The following is a 16,737-nucleotide window of genomic DNA, read 5'->3' as shown; positions in this document are numbered from 1 at the left end:
AATCTAAAACCTGCTCTGCGCCCCAACAGGGTTTGTTGCACAGATCAAATGAAATGGGGTATCTGAAACCAAGGCATCAACGAGGTTTTTCAGCAAAGTCTCCCTGGAGGAGGTCAGACTTTCCTCCACGTGTCCCCCAACCCCAGCCTTCTGATCCCAGAGGGAGGCCTCCTGACCGCCTGTCTCCCACCCCATTGACAGACAAGGGCTGCACACAGCCAAATGTGTTGGCAGAGCCAGCTGAAGCTTTATTCTGAAAAAGACACTTGGATTGGCTTTTTGGGGGGCGTGGGCAACAGAGGGAGCCCCAGGCAGTTGACTCCCCCAGGGGTGGGCTAAGGACAGGACTGAGCCTCAGGTCTTTGGTTCCAACACTCCCCTGCACAACTCCTTCTTGCAGGAGCAAGTGAGCTGGGGAGGCTGGGAGGGATCGCGGGAGCCTTTCACTTAGGCAGGATGTCAGAGGACTCCGACACCAGCTTCCCATCACGGGTCTCAATCTTCTTCACAACCACAGCCTTGGAACTGCTACGGCTGAAGGAGCCAGAGCCCCCTCCAGAGCCCAAGCTGGACTGGTAGGAGCTCAGGCCGTAGTTGAAGCCAGGGTTCCCATAGGCTGAGGTCAGCCCACCTGGTCAGGAACAGAGGCAGCCACGTGAGCACAGGAGCCCATGCGCACATCAGGGGCCACGCCCCCTTCTCCCTGCTACTCCGGACCGGACGTGGTCCCCAGGGATAGGGAACCGCCCTGGTTCACTCCTCCAAGATGGTGGGGAAAAACCAGGAGCCAGGCGGGAAAGAGCTTTGCTATTAGCTACGTGACCTTGGACAAGACATTTGACTGGGCCCCAGCTTCCTCAGCTATACCGGAGGGAATCGTATAGGAGCTGCCTCCTGCCCTGCCCCCCCAGGACCAGGACACTCACCTGAGTACCCGCTGGTGGTCTTGGTGTGGATACTCATGTTCTGCATCCCAGACTCCAGCCTGTACCCAGAGGACACATGGGATGTCAGGACCAACCCCTGGCCCTAGCCCGGGACAACAGGACTCAAGTCCCACCCCTCCCCACCCCAGGTCCCAGGGATGGGGCGCCAGGGCCGGTCAGAGAACGCCCACACCCACCGGCTCTCCTCGCCCTCCAGCAGCTTGCGGTAGGTGGCGATCTCCACGTCCAGGGCCAGCTTGACGTTCATCAGCTCCTGGTATTCGCGCAGCTGCCGCGCCATGTCCTGCTTGGCGGTTCTCAGAGCGGCCTCCAGCTCAGCCAGCTTGGCCTGAGCATCCTTGACGGCCAGCTCCCCACGCTGCTCGGCATCAGCAATGGCGGCCTCCAGGGAAGCCCTCTGGGGGGGAGGGGACAGGTAAGCAGTTAGAGCAGAGTCTGCTTGCCTCCTCCCCTCCTCCCCCTGCACCCGCTCTCCCTTTCCCATCCTTTAGGGACCCCCTCTCCCTGACCTGGACTAACCAACTCCACCTGGCTCAATCCAAGAAAATGCTACAGGTGGGCGAGATTCAGGAAGCGGAATGGGGAAATATGAGCAGCTTCCAGGCACTTCCCCGCGCAAACTTCTCACCCGGGACGCTGTGTGGTGTTATCCCCACCCCCAGCTGGACTGGATCTCTGCTTTCTAAACTTCCTTAAAGCATCAGAGCCCAATCTTACCCTGATATATAAGACAGATATAATAAAGCAGGCTTGGGGGACCCATCCTGGACCCCCAACCTACCTGCCCGGCCCCTCACACAGGGGCCTCCTCAGCACCCCTCAGCCTCCCAGGAGCAGTCTGGACTCTAGCTGCCCCTCCAACTCCTGACTCTGGTCTAGGATTCCTTCCCCAACCCCCAGACCCCTCACTCCTCCTGCATTATCTCCTCTCACCCGGAGGTGTCCCAAGACCCTCTCCCACCCCCAGCCCAGCCCATACCTGGCCTTTGAGGCCCTCGATCTCAGCCTGGAGTCGGTTGATGTTCCGGTTCATCTCGGAAATCTCCGTCTTCGTGCGACGGAGGTCATCCCCGTGCTTCCCAGCCAAGGTCTGCAGCTCCTCGTACTGCAGATGTGAGACAAGGAGTGAGGTTGAGAGGGGACCCCCCAGTCCCTCCGAGGGAGAATGCCCTCTCAGCCAAGTCACCAGAACCCAGGTCATCTCTCCCCTACCCGCCTCTACACCTCTGGGCACAGAGACGTCCCTGTCCCCCAGCACTACTTGGCAGCCCAGCTCGCAGCAGGCAGAGTCAGGTTTGAAATCCTGCTCCCTCCTGAAGGACTAGGGCACAGAACTAGCCAGAGGGGGAACACCAGCCTATAGTGACGCTGCCCTTCACCTTGATCTGGTACATGGTCTCAGCCTCAGCCCGGCTGCGGTTGGCGATCTCCTCATACTGGGCCTTGACCTCGGCGATGATGCCATCCAGGTCCAGAGAGCGGCTGTTGTCCATGGACAGGACCACGGAGGTGTCAGAAATCTGCGACTGCATCTCGCGGATCTCCTGTGGTGGGGAAGGGAGGTGGTGAGGCCCTGGGCCCGCATACAAGGAGTTCCCTTCTGCAGAAGGGCCTTCCATAAAGGACAAGACAGTGGGAGTTAGGGCTGGAGAGAAGGCAAAGTTCCTAAAGAAGGAAAATGCGTCAAAGGCCTGGAACTTGGAGGGAAGTAAAGATGAAATGAGGCCAGGATAAAAGGAAATCTGGCTTTGGGTGAGAAACCAGAGGGGCAGACCCCTTCCGTGCTCTCAGCTACCAGTATGGCACCCACAGAGGGCTCTCATTCGGCCCAGAGAATCTAACTAAGGCCCTGGGGACAGAGCAGGCCTGAGCTCAGCTGGGACACACTCTGTCCATGATGACCTTGGACAGGCTATTTCAGTTCTCTGAGCCCATTTTCTCATCTGTGAAGTGGGATAATAAACCCTCCCTCATGCCGGGGGACAGAACATATAGAACATCCATGCCGGGCTACTATTGGCAGCTGTAATTATTCAGTGGTGGGCCCTTGTCTGTTGGTGCGCTGGGGGCTGGGAGGGGCCTCTGATGGGGCTGGGGAACCTCAGTCTCCAGCGCCCAAGAACGTACCTCTTCATACAGTTGCCTGTAGAAGTTGATCTCGTCAGTCAGCCCTTCCAGGCGGGACTCCAGCTCTACCTTGTTCATGTAAGCTTCATCCACATCCTGCGGGGCAGGGGGAGGGGAGCCTGAGCTGAGTGCCCACTCCTGACGCCAAGCCAGGGGCACCCAACGGCCTGGACTTGGAACTTTCTAACTAATTGTCTTCCCCACCTCACTATGTGTGGCCTGACCCAGTCCAGTCTCTGCCCCATCACACCTGCATCCCCAGCCCCAGCACTTTTACCTCTGCTTCCTACACACACCCTTCCCTCTCCTCCACTCCCCTCCCCCTCCCCCTCCCCTCTTCCTTCTCCTCCAGGAAGCCTTCTTTTTTTTTTTTTTTTCCTCCAGGAAGCCTTCTATAGCCAGACCTCAAATTCTACTGCTCCGTTTTCTTAACCATGTTCCAACATTGATGTCCAGAGTTCTGTCCAAATACGCCTAACTACCTCTCTATCCTTCTGTGCTAGATACCTAGGAGGCACCCAAATGTCGTCCCATTACTTAGAAACATTTAAGAACAGAAAGCCTCTAGCCTGAGTCTCTAAGCGCCAGCCTCCAGTGTCTGGTGGGGGAATGGTACTCCCTCACCTTCTTGATGATGACAAATTCATTCTCCATGTCTGTGCGCTTTTGGATCTCTTCCTCATACCTGGTGAGACAGATATAATCAGAGGATGGAGGCAAAGGTGAGGTTGCTGTGGGTCTTTCCAGGGGGACAAGGATAGCTAGAAAATTCAGTTAATGGAAATGCAAGAAGATATGAGATGGCTGGTCTGGTCCTTCTGCCCCAACCAGCTACTGTTTCCCCACCCTTACTCCATGCTATCATCAGCCAGTGGGGGGCCTGGAGCAGGAAATCTCTCTCCAGATCCACGAATACACTTTGGATTAGGCATAGGAGGAGGGTTAGCAACAGGCACTGACATGAAACCTCAGACAGAACTTTCTGGAATGTGGTGGAAATCAGGGGTAAGGAAGAAATAGAGTCTAGGGCTATTAGTATACAAGAGAGCCTATTGGCTACCTCTGTCTCCCATTTTAGGTTTACTGTGTAAACATTAGCAGATCATTTGTTGATCAAATCGGGACAGCTCTGAGATTGAAGGGGGAAGGGAGGTGCTTTTCACAATGGGCATGAACCTAGACTGTCCCGAGAAAACCTTGTCCTGGGGTCACTCTAATTCTATAAGACTGCACTGCCCAGCAAGCAGAAGGCCTTGGTGTCTTAGGCCTCTGGTCCCAAGGGGCCGGGCAGGGTGGGATGACAGAGGCTCACTTGGTCTTGAAGTCCTCCACCAGCCCCTGCATGTTGCCAAGCTCCACTTCCAGCTTCAGCTTCTCCTGGGCCAGGGTTTCCAGCTGCCGCCGGAGGTTGTTGATGTAGCTCTCAAACATGTTTTCTATGTTGCTCCGGGCTGTCTTCTGCTGCTGCAGGAGGTTCCATTTGGTCTCCAAAATCTTGTTCTGCTGCTCCAGGTGCCGCACCTGCATGATGAGGCAGAAAGGTCCACATCGCACATCAGGCCAGCGCTCAAAGTCTGGCATGAAGCAAGCACTGTCTTTTCCCCTCATCCAACTCCCCAAGCAGTGGGGTCTCCGGAACCCCATTAGTGCCGAGTTGGGGGGAAAGGAGGGGATACATGGTTGTAAGAGGACAGCTAGCGGTTATGTTGAAGCTATATTTGCAAAACAAATGATTCTTATTGACTTCGATTGTAATATTGCAGTCAATAAAAGTAGCCAAGTTTTAATTAACACTTTATATATGATTGAAAAAAATGTAGCTTGTTCACAGCAAATAATATTATCATCATGATTATTATTTGGAGTGGCTTTTAGGGACTCATTGACTACAAGGAAACTTTAGCCCTACAGCCTGGAGAGCATTCGCCAGAAGACCTAGGTTTTAGCCATCACTGCTACCTGATCTTGAGTTACTTCCCCTCTCTGAGCCTGGGTCTCCTCAGCCCTGCAATGGCTTAGAAGAACTCAGGCGAGCCCTATCCAGAGCCCCACCCCTGTGCAGAAGTCACTTTTAGCCAGGGAAGAGGCAAGAAACAAGGTAAATCTGTCTGCAAACTGAAGACCCTCCTCCCCACAGCCCTTCCTTTGAGCTCAACATCCAACCCCACCCTACCCTACCCTATCCTACCCCGAATCCACAACCCTGTCCTCCTGTCCCAAACACAAAGGTCCTAGGTTCCTTGGGGCTCAAGGAATCCAGATTTTAGGATGAAATTAAGGCATGTTGGAAGGGAAATTTTTAAAAAGAAAGAATAATAAACTGGTTCCAAGAAGAGGAAGGACTTTTTTTGAAGAGGAAGGGCTTTTTTTTTTTTTTTTTTTTTTTTTTTTAAATCAACCCAAAGTTGGACTTCTTTTAAATTGGGAGGACTTAGAAGGGTCTGGTCCAGATCCAGCAAATCCCTCTCTGTAAATCTCTTTCTTCCCCAGCTCATTCTGCCCCAAAATTATAAAAACTAAGTGATAATAACATTTAGCCTTATTAGACTGTTTAATGTAGGCCAAACACTGCTAAGCTCTTACATACATTTTATGCTTGAATAGGCAAAACCTCTTTGATTTAGGGATTAGCGTGCCCATTTTGTAGATGAGGAAATCAGATTTAGCAAGGTAGTCCATCAAAGGAAAGGGCAGAGCACTGGGAACCTTCGGCCTGTGCTTAGCTACTCACTGGGAGGACCCCAGAGCTAGCAAAACGCAGTCAAGAAGTAAAGTGAAGGTTGCTTAAAGCCAAGGAACCAGCAAGCACTTCCCAAAATCTGGGGAGCGCCGGTTTCCCGGGGGACTCCAGTTCCTAAAGGCGCTAATCTGCCCCAGGATTTCCCTCCTTCCGCTCCCAAAATGCCTCCCAGGAGCCAGTCAGCAGGGAGTGGCTGAGCCTCCAGCGCGCTGGGGGCCCTGGGGCCCCTGAGGAGGCAAACCCCCGAGGCTGCAAAACCCGGCCTGGCGCCTTCCATGGGAAAGCAGAGCCAGTTCGTTGGGGCGGAGCCGGTGTAGTAGGGAGGAGTGAGAGGGGACCAGGGCCGAGCGGGGAGAGGGCCGTTAGCGGACAGACGCCTTATCTAAAGCCGTAAATCGTGCGGTTTAACAGGACGTGAAACGCAGGTGGGGTGTCGCACGCCCGTAGACTTTGAATCCTGGATGGGCTTTTCTGAAGCCAAGCCCTGGCGTCCACCCCGATACACGCCCCCAGGCAGAGGAGCGGGTCCCCAGTACCGCGGGCCTCGGCCCCGCCCGGCGCCGCCCACATGGCCGGCTCCCGGGGCCCTGGCCAAGTTATGACTCATCTTGATGCCCCCAACACTTGGGCCCCGGTACGCCGAAGGCCTGGATCAATATTTGCCTGTTTGAATCAAGACAGCCGCTTCCTTCTCCCAGAATCCTATCAATCTCCTATTTAAAAAAAAAAAAAATTTAAAGCACAGGAGTTCTGTTGAGAAGCCCTCGGGGCCATGCTAGGGAGAAGGGTGAACCTGAGGGAGGAACTGCCCTCCCACATGCCAGTTGAACAGCCGGGACTCTTCCAGAGCTGAAAGCTTTACAGACGATCAGACCTCGAGTTGGGGTGAGATGGGCGAGGGAGGGAGGGAGCCCCAAGATTTAGAGTCAGAAGCCGCCCGGACCCCCTCTCTATCCCTTCCCCAGCCCAAACCAAAGTGCAGGGGGCCAGGGGAGGGCGCCGAGACATCCGTCGGAAGCGGGAGTGGTGCCAGAGTGGGTGGGGCCCAGCAGGACGCCAGGGAGGGGCTGGAGATGTGCCCACCGAGGGTGGGGTGAGCAAGAGAAAGGGCTGGGATCCTGGTCCGGCCCCAGGCACCGCGGGCCACGCAGGGGGAGCCCTCACCTTGTCGATGAAGGAGGCGAACTTGTTGTTCAGGGTCTTGATCTGCTCCTTCTCCTGGGTGCGCACGGCCTGGATGTCGGGGTCCACCTCCAGCTTGAGGGGGCTCAGCAGGCTCTGGTTCACCGTGACAGGTGTGATGCCCCCCAGACCAGGGGCCCCACTGTAACCTGCGGCCAGACTCATGCTGCTGCCCAGGCCGCCCCGGAAGCTGCTGCTGCTGCCCAGCCGGGAGAAGCCCGAGGAGCTGATGCGGGTGCCCGGCCCACTGGTGTACGAGCGGCTGCTGAAGGACCGGGGGCCGGAGGTGGACACCTTGTAGGACTTCTGGGTCACCCTGATGGACATGGTGGAGGCTGGAGAGGAGGCGAGGAGGCTGAAGCACACGGAGACTCGAGGAGTTGCGAAGCTGCTCCTAGGTGGGGTGCAGCTCCCCGGATGGCCTCTTATAAAAAAGAGCCCAGCCCAGGAGGAGGGGATCGGCCTTGTAGCTGAGTGGCTAGGCCCTGAGGGGGCAGGGCCTAACCTGACACCTGCCACCTACAGGCCGGACTCAGGTGGGGGCAGCAGAGAGCTGCTCCCGCCCCGGAGCCCACCCCTGCACCACCGCAGAGCCCAGGAAAGGGTAACTCAGTGAATGTGAGAAGTGCAAGGGCTGCCAGCCTCTACCTGTTCCCTAACAGAGCCTTGCGGGGTGGCCCAGCCACTGCAACCCTGAATCCTAGGTCTTATCTCCTTCCCTCCTGTGGGAAATAAATGCACAGACTGAGGAGCAGAGCAGGAAAGGGATCTGTGGCATTTGGGTCTCCTCTGAGCAGCTGACGCCCCAGAGGCACCACCCCGTGTCCTTCGTGTTCTTCTCTCCACCTGGAGTGATTATGAAGGTCTGCCCAGTTTGGAGGACAGGGCTGGGTTCCGAATCCTTGAACCCGAGGTCAACCATTTGCCTAGTCTCTCCTTAGTTACTGCTGTGCCCTCAGCCCTTGGTGCAATGACAAGAGGGGCTGGGTAAACATTTGTGAAATGAATGAATGAACACACACACACACACACACACACACACACACACACACAGGCTGTCTTCCCTCTGGGGCTGTACATGCAAGTTAACGTGAGGTCCAACACAGCACTTTTCCTGGACGCAACCCCGTGTCTTTCTCTCTTCCCAAGATCACAGGATTGAGCTTCCCTGGTGGCACGGTGGTTGAGAGTCCGCCTGCCGATGCAGGGGACGCAGGTTCGTGCCCCGGTCCGGGAGGATCCCACATGCCGCGGAGCGACTGGGCCCGTGAGCCATGACCGCTGAGCCTGCGCGTCCGGAGCCTGTGCTCCGCGACGGAAGAGGCCACGACAGTGAGAGGCCCACGTACCGTAAAAAAATAAATAAACAAATAATAAAAAGATCACAGGATTCCCTGGGCCGGGCTGAAAGGCACAGAGAAGGGTAAACAAGAGCCAATGGGCAGGCTGGGAGAGCTCAGGAGAGCAGGCAGCTATGTCGGCAGGGACTTCATCTCATCGCTCTCCTTGCTGCTTGGGGGAGTCATTCCCATAGCTCCCAGTGGGTGAATCACAGGAAAGGAGGCAGAACTGTGGAGTAGGGGGCACCGATGGTGAGTCAACCTGCAGCCACCTGGGCCCTCCTTCTCTTTCTCTTCCCAGGACCCCAGATGGCCAGAGGAGAAGGGGAAGAGTCCCTGCACCTGTCTCCACAAACCCATTATGAGAATGAGTCAGGAGAGTGGGTTGGGGCACAGCATGCACCTGCAGAAGGCTGGAGAATGGGGAGCTGAGTAAGGCACCCCAGGCCTGGGTGGGGCAGGCTGTGGGTGGAAAACAGGAGGTTTGGGTCCCCGAGGCAGAGATTCCAGCTTCGATTCTCTAATGGCTGGGGCTAGATTCTCTAAAAGATCCTGCAGGGCATGAAGTGGGGACTGGATAGCCGTTAACTAGAGACCAACAGATCCCCTGGGGGTAGAGGGACAGGTGGCCCACAGCCCCCAACCCCCAACCCAGGGGAGAGGGTGACTGCTACCCTGACCACCTATCACGAGGGGGCAGATGGGCAGATGCCTCCCTATCCTTCTCCAGTAAAGACACCCAGGGTTCCAGAGGACAGGCATAGAGACCCCTACAGAGGGACAGCGAGACCAGAAGCCCCCTCCTTGGAAGAGAGACAAATCCAAAAAGACAGACACACTGATAAGCTCCCCTCGGATCACATGCACCAGATCACACACACGTACACACAAAAGGACACACTTTGAAGTCCCTTCCGGAAAGACAAAGACAAAGACTCTTAGAGGGGACGCAGAGACCACATCCCTTTCTCCTCTCCCCTCTTTTCTCCTCCCCACCCTCTCCAGCCCTGGCCTCCTGCCACACGGAAACCAGGCAGTACCTGTTTGTACCAGGCCCTCTCTCAGCCCATTTAAACAATGCTTAATTTTCCAAGGAGTGATTTGAATGCAAGCTACCCCTTCCCTGACAAACTCCCACACCGTGCAGGAAAGAGAGACTTCACCTTCCTGAGACCAAAGGGAGGGATATGGGCCCGGTGCCAAATCAGGCACAGAGAAGGCGGAAGGAGAGAGGGAGGGGCTGGTCAGACAGGTATGGCAGCCCTGGGGAGGGTGGACGACAAGCTCCCCACTTCTCCTCCCCAACAGAGTACAGACTGGGCAGACTTGGAGGGGAGAGACCTCATCTGAAGTCCTGAGCACAGAACTGCAGCCCAGAGCCTGCCCTGAAATCTCAGCCCCTCCACCCGCACTCACCTGGTTCCCTGGTTCCAGGACTGCCTTTTGTTTAAGGTGAGGACAAAGCCGGCTACAAGGGACCCTGTGGTTTTCAGGCTGTAGGGTGGCCCAGATCTCACCCAGGGGGAGTCCCTCTTTGCTGGGGCAGCCCAGAGCACTGCAGGGCCGGAAGTGTTTGCATCTCACTTGTCAGCTCCCTATTGCCCAGAGACCCCAGCCAACCCCTCCCCCATGCCCCAAGCCCAGCCTTGGTGCAAGAGAAGAGAACAAAGCTGCCCTCTCCAGTGGCCTCTGCCTGGGATTCCGGGATGGAGGCAATAGGGGGAGGCCCCAGGACGAGGGCCTAGTGGTGAGGGAACAGAAAACGACTAAGGTGGCCTGTGGGGACGACTCCTTGTAAGACTGTCTCTGGCCACTGTGGTCTGCACACTGCTGCCTACCCATTGAAAGGGAAAGTGGTTTTGGTGACTGCCCAACCCAGACGATTCTGCTCCAAACTGCCTTTCCTGGAGATCAGAAGAGGGAAAGAGGAGACGCGTGCTCCCCTCCACCCCGATGGTGAGGTACAGGATGACACCGAGGACGCCCTGAATCCCTGAGCAGTTGTGTCCAGGCTGAGGGCTTAGATGGGTGAGCAGGGTAGCTCTTATCACTACATCACTCACAGTCATCGGAAAAGATGGTCTGAACACGTTCTTCTCAGTGATCAGGAATGGTGACACAAAGACACCACATTCGCAGCGGCGCTATTCACAGTAGCCAAAATGCAAACGGCACAAATGTCCACCAACTGATGAATGGAGAAACAAAACGCCACGTATCCATACGATGGTATATCATTCTCAGTAAAAAGGAATGAATCGCCGATACATGCTACAACGCAAGATCACATATTGCATGATTCTATTTATGGGAAACGTCCAGGAGAGGCGAATCTGTAGAGACAGAAAGCAGATCTGAGGTTGCCAAACCGCCTCCAGGCTGGGGAGAATGGAGGTAACTGGTAAAGTACGGAGTGATGAAAATGTTCTAAATTTAATTATGGTGATCGTTGTACAGGCCTGTGAAAATAGTAAAAAAAACATCGAATTGTACACTTTAAATGGTTGAATTGTACAGTGTGTGAATTATAGCTCAATAAAGCTGTTACAAAAAAGAAAAAGCATAAATTAGCCACATATATAAAGTACGGACTTGGTGGGCCAGCAGACGGGTCAGGGGATAGAAGGGAAGATTTTGTTCAGATGCTGAAGGTAGATTCCCTGCCTCTAGGTTAGTAACCAGGGCAGCATCTCCAAAGCACTGAAATCAGTTTAAAAGATGAGCAATTTAAAATCTTATTGTTGGCATGGAAATAGCTGAGTTTAGCACCAAGGCAGCAAGAATAGTTCATCTAAGTGGGAAGCCACAGATGGTGGGAACACCCATCAGTAAGCCACATCGTGAATAAAATAAAGTTGATTTGATTGTTGATTTTTGTGCCATGTGCCTCAAGGCCAAATTGTTCATAGTCAATGCTCAGTAAATGGTGACTATTTGTCTTCGTGATAAACACGGCTCTGATGATTAAAGCCAGCCCAAATGGGAATGGACTGCCTAGAGAGGAAGCAACCTCCTGTCCCTAGAAGTCTCGAGCCCAAGGTGTGCTAACCAGCTGTCCACTGGCTCACTGTAGGAGGATTCCTAAATCAGGTAAGGGTTTGGGCTAGAACATCACAATCCTCTCCACTCTGAGAGCCTTGATCCATATTCTACCATCACAGAGCTTTACGCTTTGATTAGGCATCCACGAATGTTCTCCGAACCGAAATGTTGATTTTGATAGAAGATGTGGTTAGAAATTATTAGAACAAGCATGGGGAGAACCTTCCCCATGAGGTAAACCTTCTTAGGGAGGAAAGGAGACAAGCCTGACAGCCTGGAGATGATGAGGTCTCCCACTCACCTTCCAATCCTCACACCCTCGCTTCCACTGATACCAAACCAGAAGAGGCCATCCGTTGGATGGGCAGTCAAGCCTAGCTCAGCTGTTAGAGTCCTTCCCCTTCATTCTGATTCTCTGTCTGGAGCTTGCACACCAAGATCACCCAGGCTGCACCTGCATGTTTTATAAAGCTTCCTTGGTGCAGCCAGGGTTGAGCACCTGGCTTTGGCTCTGCTCTCACACCAAGACCTCCAGGAACACACTCTTCTCTTCCCCCTGGAAGAATAGGTTAGAGCCCAAGTCCGGTGCACTGCAGGGTCCCTGCTCAGAAAGGCTGATACACCTGCGCCTCAGGGGATAAAATAGAGAGTGGCCAGTCCCCAGAGCCTGACACTCCACTGGGGTGGCCAGGGACATAGAGATGGAGAGAGGACCCGAATGGGTCCCACTCATGGAGGGGAGGACAGCATGCAAGAGGCCTGAGTGATGGGAAGTGGGAAGCAGGGAGTCACTGAAGAAGGCTCCCCGGGAGGATGGGACCCTAAGGAAGTAATCACACAGCCCAGCCCCACTACACAGCTCCACTGCAAGAAAGCTTTCCTAAAGGTGTGTCAGGTAACCAGACAGGAGCGCAGGAGGGAAAAAGGAACAGCAAGGACCTGGGCCTCAGCTACAGCACCCCACACACACATACCACCACCCCCTCCAGCACTGAGAATTACCCGTGGCCTGGGCTGCTGGGCAATGGAGCTATTGTCCAGAGGTCTTTTGTTCTGAATTTCCTGCCCAGCAACCTGAGGACCAAGGTGGGGAGTCAGGGGCCGGGACCCCAGGCCTTTATTCTGTCCTGGTTTTGTTCACTCATTCATTCACTTGTCCACTTATTTACTTAACAGGCAGTAGCCTAAAAAGTATGGTGAGATAGTTTTTTGGTTCCCTTCACACCAGTTCAGTACACGTAGGCGCCTCCTATGACCAAAGCAAGGTGTGGCCTGAAGGCTTCTATTGAAATGTGAATATTAGGAGTCCTCAGTCATTAATTCAGTATATTAGTGGCTGGCTATACATTGGGCACATGCTGGGAAGGCTCTGAGGGAACTGGGTCCCCAATGGTCTTCACTGTGTGCAGGGAGAGACAGACAGACACATAATGCCACTTATTCTAATAGGGTAATAATAATACTGATATGGTACAAAAATGTCTTCCGAGTATTAATTCATTTACACTACGTAAGAACCCTATAAAGTAAGTGCTATAATACCATTTTTACCTGATGAGCCATAGAGAGGTTAAGAAACATACCCAGACTCACACAGCAGTGTGGCTCTTTCTCCAAGGCCCTAACCACTATATCACACTTCCTGTATAATGATGAGAAGCAAGAAGAGTGGTGTAGGCGTTTAGCAGCCCAGAGACTGTCCTCAGATCAGCAAACTGGCACTATCAGGGGCAGGGCTTGAGAGATGGGGGCCATACCTTGATGAAAAGAGGAGCAGAGTGTCAGCGTTGGGTCCAAGGGTCCTCCAAGGAGGCAGGAGGACTGGTGAGGTGGAGAAGCATGCTGAAGTGAGCTCCTTCACCGCCACATTGCCTGAAGTTGGTCTTGTCTGGGATGCACTTCTGATTGTCCATTTTTCAGCCCACACCCCCCAGCCTCAGAGAAATCTAGGGGTCTGCTTGAAAAGGGGAGCTCTTTGTGGTCTGAAAATCACCCGCCCGGCACCCCCTTAAAAACCCATAACTAGGGACTTCCCTGCTGGCGCAGTTGTTAAGACTCTGCGATCCCAGTGCAGGGGGCCCAGGTAGGATCCCTGGTCAGGGAACTAGATCCCACGTGCCGCAACTAAGAGTTTGCATGCCACAACTAAGGAGCCCACAAGCCACAACTAAGGAGCACGCCTGTCACAACTAAGACCAGGCACAACCTAATTAATTAATTTAATTAATTAAAATAAACATTTTTAAAAAACCATAACTAGTGTGGTTGGACAAGAACCTTTGGGGAGGGATAAATTAGGAGTTTGGAATTAACAGATACTACTGTATATAAAATAAATAAACAACAAGGACCTACTGTATAGCACAGGGAACTGTATTCAGTACCTTGCAATAACCTATAATGGAAAAGAATCTGAAAAAGAATATACATATATATATGTATGCATAACTGAATCACTTTACCGTACACCTGAGACTAACACAACACTGTAAATCAACCATATTTCAATTAAAAAAAAAAAAAAAGAACCTTTGAACACCCTGATACCCTGTACTTGCCAGGGTCCCAGGGTAGGGCCCACTCTCACACAATAGCTCAGGCACCCCTCCCAGCCCTGGGTGAAGAGGAGGGGCCCTTTCTTGCTCTCCTGATATACAGGAGCAGTGACCCTTCCACACCTAGTACAGAAGAGAAAGTTGCACAACATTGGTGGGGTCATGAAAAGTTACGGGCAAGGCGTGGTCCTCTGAGAGTTCTCCTGGTATCTGGATCTCATTCTACCTCACCCCAGGAAACAGCCACTGCTTAGGCCATTCCCAGCCTTCTCCACAGTCATGTCGTGACTCACAGGAAATGATCATTCGTATATGGCAAGCTGGGATAAATGAAAAAGTCTGCTTGGGACTAGTTGTGGTCAGGTCAGAGGCTCTGGCCACCCAAGGCCTCCCTCTGACACTCAGAGGGCTGGTGGGCCCAATGTATCACACAAGTATAGCCCACTCTCGGCACAAATGGTGTGACCAGGCACCCTGGCGGGGAAGCTCTGGTTTGGGGAGACCATTCTGTTCTGGTGAAGTGAAGAGCTGAGGTTGAAACAGGAAGGAATGGGATGCAAACAGCTAAGTCCCAGCCCACCTTGGAGAGAAGCCCGGGTTGCACAGTGGTTAAGAATCCACCTGCCAATGCAGGGGACACGGGTTCGAGCCCTGGTCCGGGAAGATCCCACATGCCATGGAGCAACTAGGCCTGTGCGCCACAACTACTGAGCCTGCGCACTGCAACTACTGAAGCCCACGCCCTAGAGCCTGTGCTCCACAACAAGAGAAGCCACCAAATGAGAAGCCCGCACACCGCAATGAAGAGCAGCCCCTACTCACCACAGCTAGAGGAAGCCCGCGTGCAGCAGTGAAGACCCAACGCAGCCAAAAATTAATTAATTAATAATCAAAAAAATAAAATAAATGAGCTTGGGCTTGATGGAATTGAGCTTAGAAAAGAAAGATATGGAAATGCAATAAGTTATTAGATGAGAACAGGATTCCTATGGAACAGGAAGGTGGTCATGGGGGCCAAGGAAGGTGTGGGGCAGGAGGGGACAAGGTTAAAGTGGTGCTTTAAGAAGATTCAGGGGGCTGAGATGTGGAGGTTAGATGGTAGGGGCAAAAACTGGCAGGAGACTAGAAAGGGGGCTATTGCAGCACACAAGTGAGAAGGCTTGTGGGGTGCCAGGAGCCACGCGGAGAGAAGACGGTAAGAAGAAAGAACCTACAGGATACGGCAGGTGATTGCATGGCCAAGTCCAACATAGGCATTTCCTGTAGCTCCCTTCTGAACCATAGCACCTTCTGCTCCAGCCACATTGCTGCACACTTGTCATGAGCTGTTGGACTTTCCCCTGCCGTCACATTCCTCTCAGTGACCTCAGACCATAGCTTCTCGCAGACAGGACAGCATCCTCTAGTGTCTGAGGATAGTTCCCATCTCTTGTGCCAGCCTCTGCCTGGCAGGGCCCTGACCCAGAGTACATGCCACAGAGGGAATGTGTAGACCCTCCCCTGAACACACAGTTTACACCCATCACCTTACCTTTGTTCATCACACACGTGCACATGCACACCTTCATGCCAGCAACAGCATGACAAGGCCGCCGTGAAACCCTCCGTGGTCCTGGGCAGCAGATCCAAGCATGGGAAAGCCCATTTCCTCCCCTCTGATCATGCCATGCTTGGAGAACAGGGTTTGGCTCTTGTCTGACTCTTACAAGGGACCTGGACAAATGGGAGCTGATGCAAGGAGATGTCTGGGATAAGGAGATGAATGGGAACCACATTCGCAGACCTCTTAAGTAGTGGCATTTTCGGCTGGCACTGAGTATGTTCCCTGGAGAAGAGACATGGACTGCCAGGAAGAAGAAGGGACATTCATCCCTGTGGCCCAAGGGATACGTCCAGCACCAGCAGGAAGAAGCCCCCAGAGAGAGACTTCTGCTCATTGTAAGTAAGGAACTCCCAAAGCTCAAGCTTTGTAGAAGTGCAAGGTGCATCGTCATCTGGGAAGCTGTGGCAGAGGGTCAATAGATGGGTTGGCGGAGCCCCAGACGCACATCCTAAGGCCAACTACGTGCACTGCAAACTTCAGCTCATGCAAGCTTGTAAAGACGTCTCCGGGCAGGGATGGGTGAGTGCCCAGGTCCACACAGCTGTGAAGAGCGCTGGAATCTGAACCCCGCGGACTCCTCACCGGTGGGACTCACCAAGCCTGTTAATGCATGTTCACCGGCTCTGCAGCCAGGTGTGACTGAAGGCCAAAGGGTAGTGAATGCAATCAAAAGAACTTTGGAGCCACTTCCCAACGGTGTGAAGCTGGACGCTCTACTTAATCTCTCTGATGTTCCTTTTCCTCAGCTGAAAATGCAACTACCTAAGAGGACTGGTCTGAGCATCAGGTAAGGGAACAGTGCCTGACAGTTGCAGGTTGTCAATCAACGTTAGCTCGACTCTCACCACACCACCCCCCTGTGCAGCCTCCCCCCATCCCTTCACTGTCTTTGAGATCATCACCCCATGGAACTTGTGTTCACACCCGCTTTGACTCATTTGCCTTGTGAGAATTGAAGTCCTTGCAGGATGGGACCCTGTCTCATGCATCTCTGTGTCCTCCGCAGTGTCCACTCAGCCCACAGGAGGTGCTCAAGTGGGAGAGAGCGCTGGTTCGGAAGGACTGAGGCTAACTAGAGAGAGGTGGCAATTGGGATGATAAGAAGGAGTCTCTGGGGCTTCCCTGGTGGCGCAGTGGTTGAGAGTCCGCCTGCCGATGCAGGGGACACGGGTTCGTGCCCCGGTCCGGGAGGATCCCGCAT

At 53.6% G+C, this 16,737-nt stretch overlaps 1 protein-coding gene across 1 annotated transcript; it reads right to left on the bottom strand.

Annotated features, from left to right (window-relative positions):
• Positions 1-223: 223 nt before the first annotated feature.
• Positions 224-7,323, bottom strand: KRT8 (keratin 8). The gene is made up of 9 exons (XM_024736956.1): positions 6,979-7,323; positions 4,387-4,595; positions 3,699-3,759; positions 3,075-3,170; positions 2,327-2,491; positions 1,927-2,052; positions 1,124-1,344; positions 927-985; positions 224-631 (listed from the first exon to the last, which is right to left on the bottom strand). The coding sequence occupies exons 1-9, from the start codon at positions 7,321-7,323 to the stop codon at positions 444-446; spliced, it is 1,470 nt and encodes a 489-aa protein (XP_024592724.1). The 3' UTR covers positions 224-443.
• Positions 7,324-16,737: the final 9,414 nt, after the last annotated feature.

This window comes from Neophocaena asiaeorientalis, unplaced genomic scaffold (assembly GCF_003031525.2).
Source record: "Neophocaena asiaeorientalis asiaeorientalis breed wild unplaced genomic scaffold, Neophocaena_asiaeorientalis_V1.1 scaffold134, whole genome shotgun sequence".
In the NCBI taxonomy this organism is placed as follows: domain Eukaryota; kingdom Metazoa; phylum Chordata; class Mammalia; order Artiodactyla; family Phocoenidae; genus Neophocaena; species Neophocaena asiaeorientalis.
The sequence above is the reverse complement of the archived record's forward strand: the minus strand, read 5'-3'. Positions and strand labels throughout refer to the sequence as shown.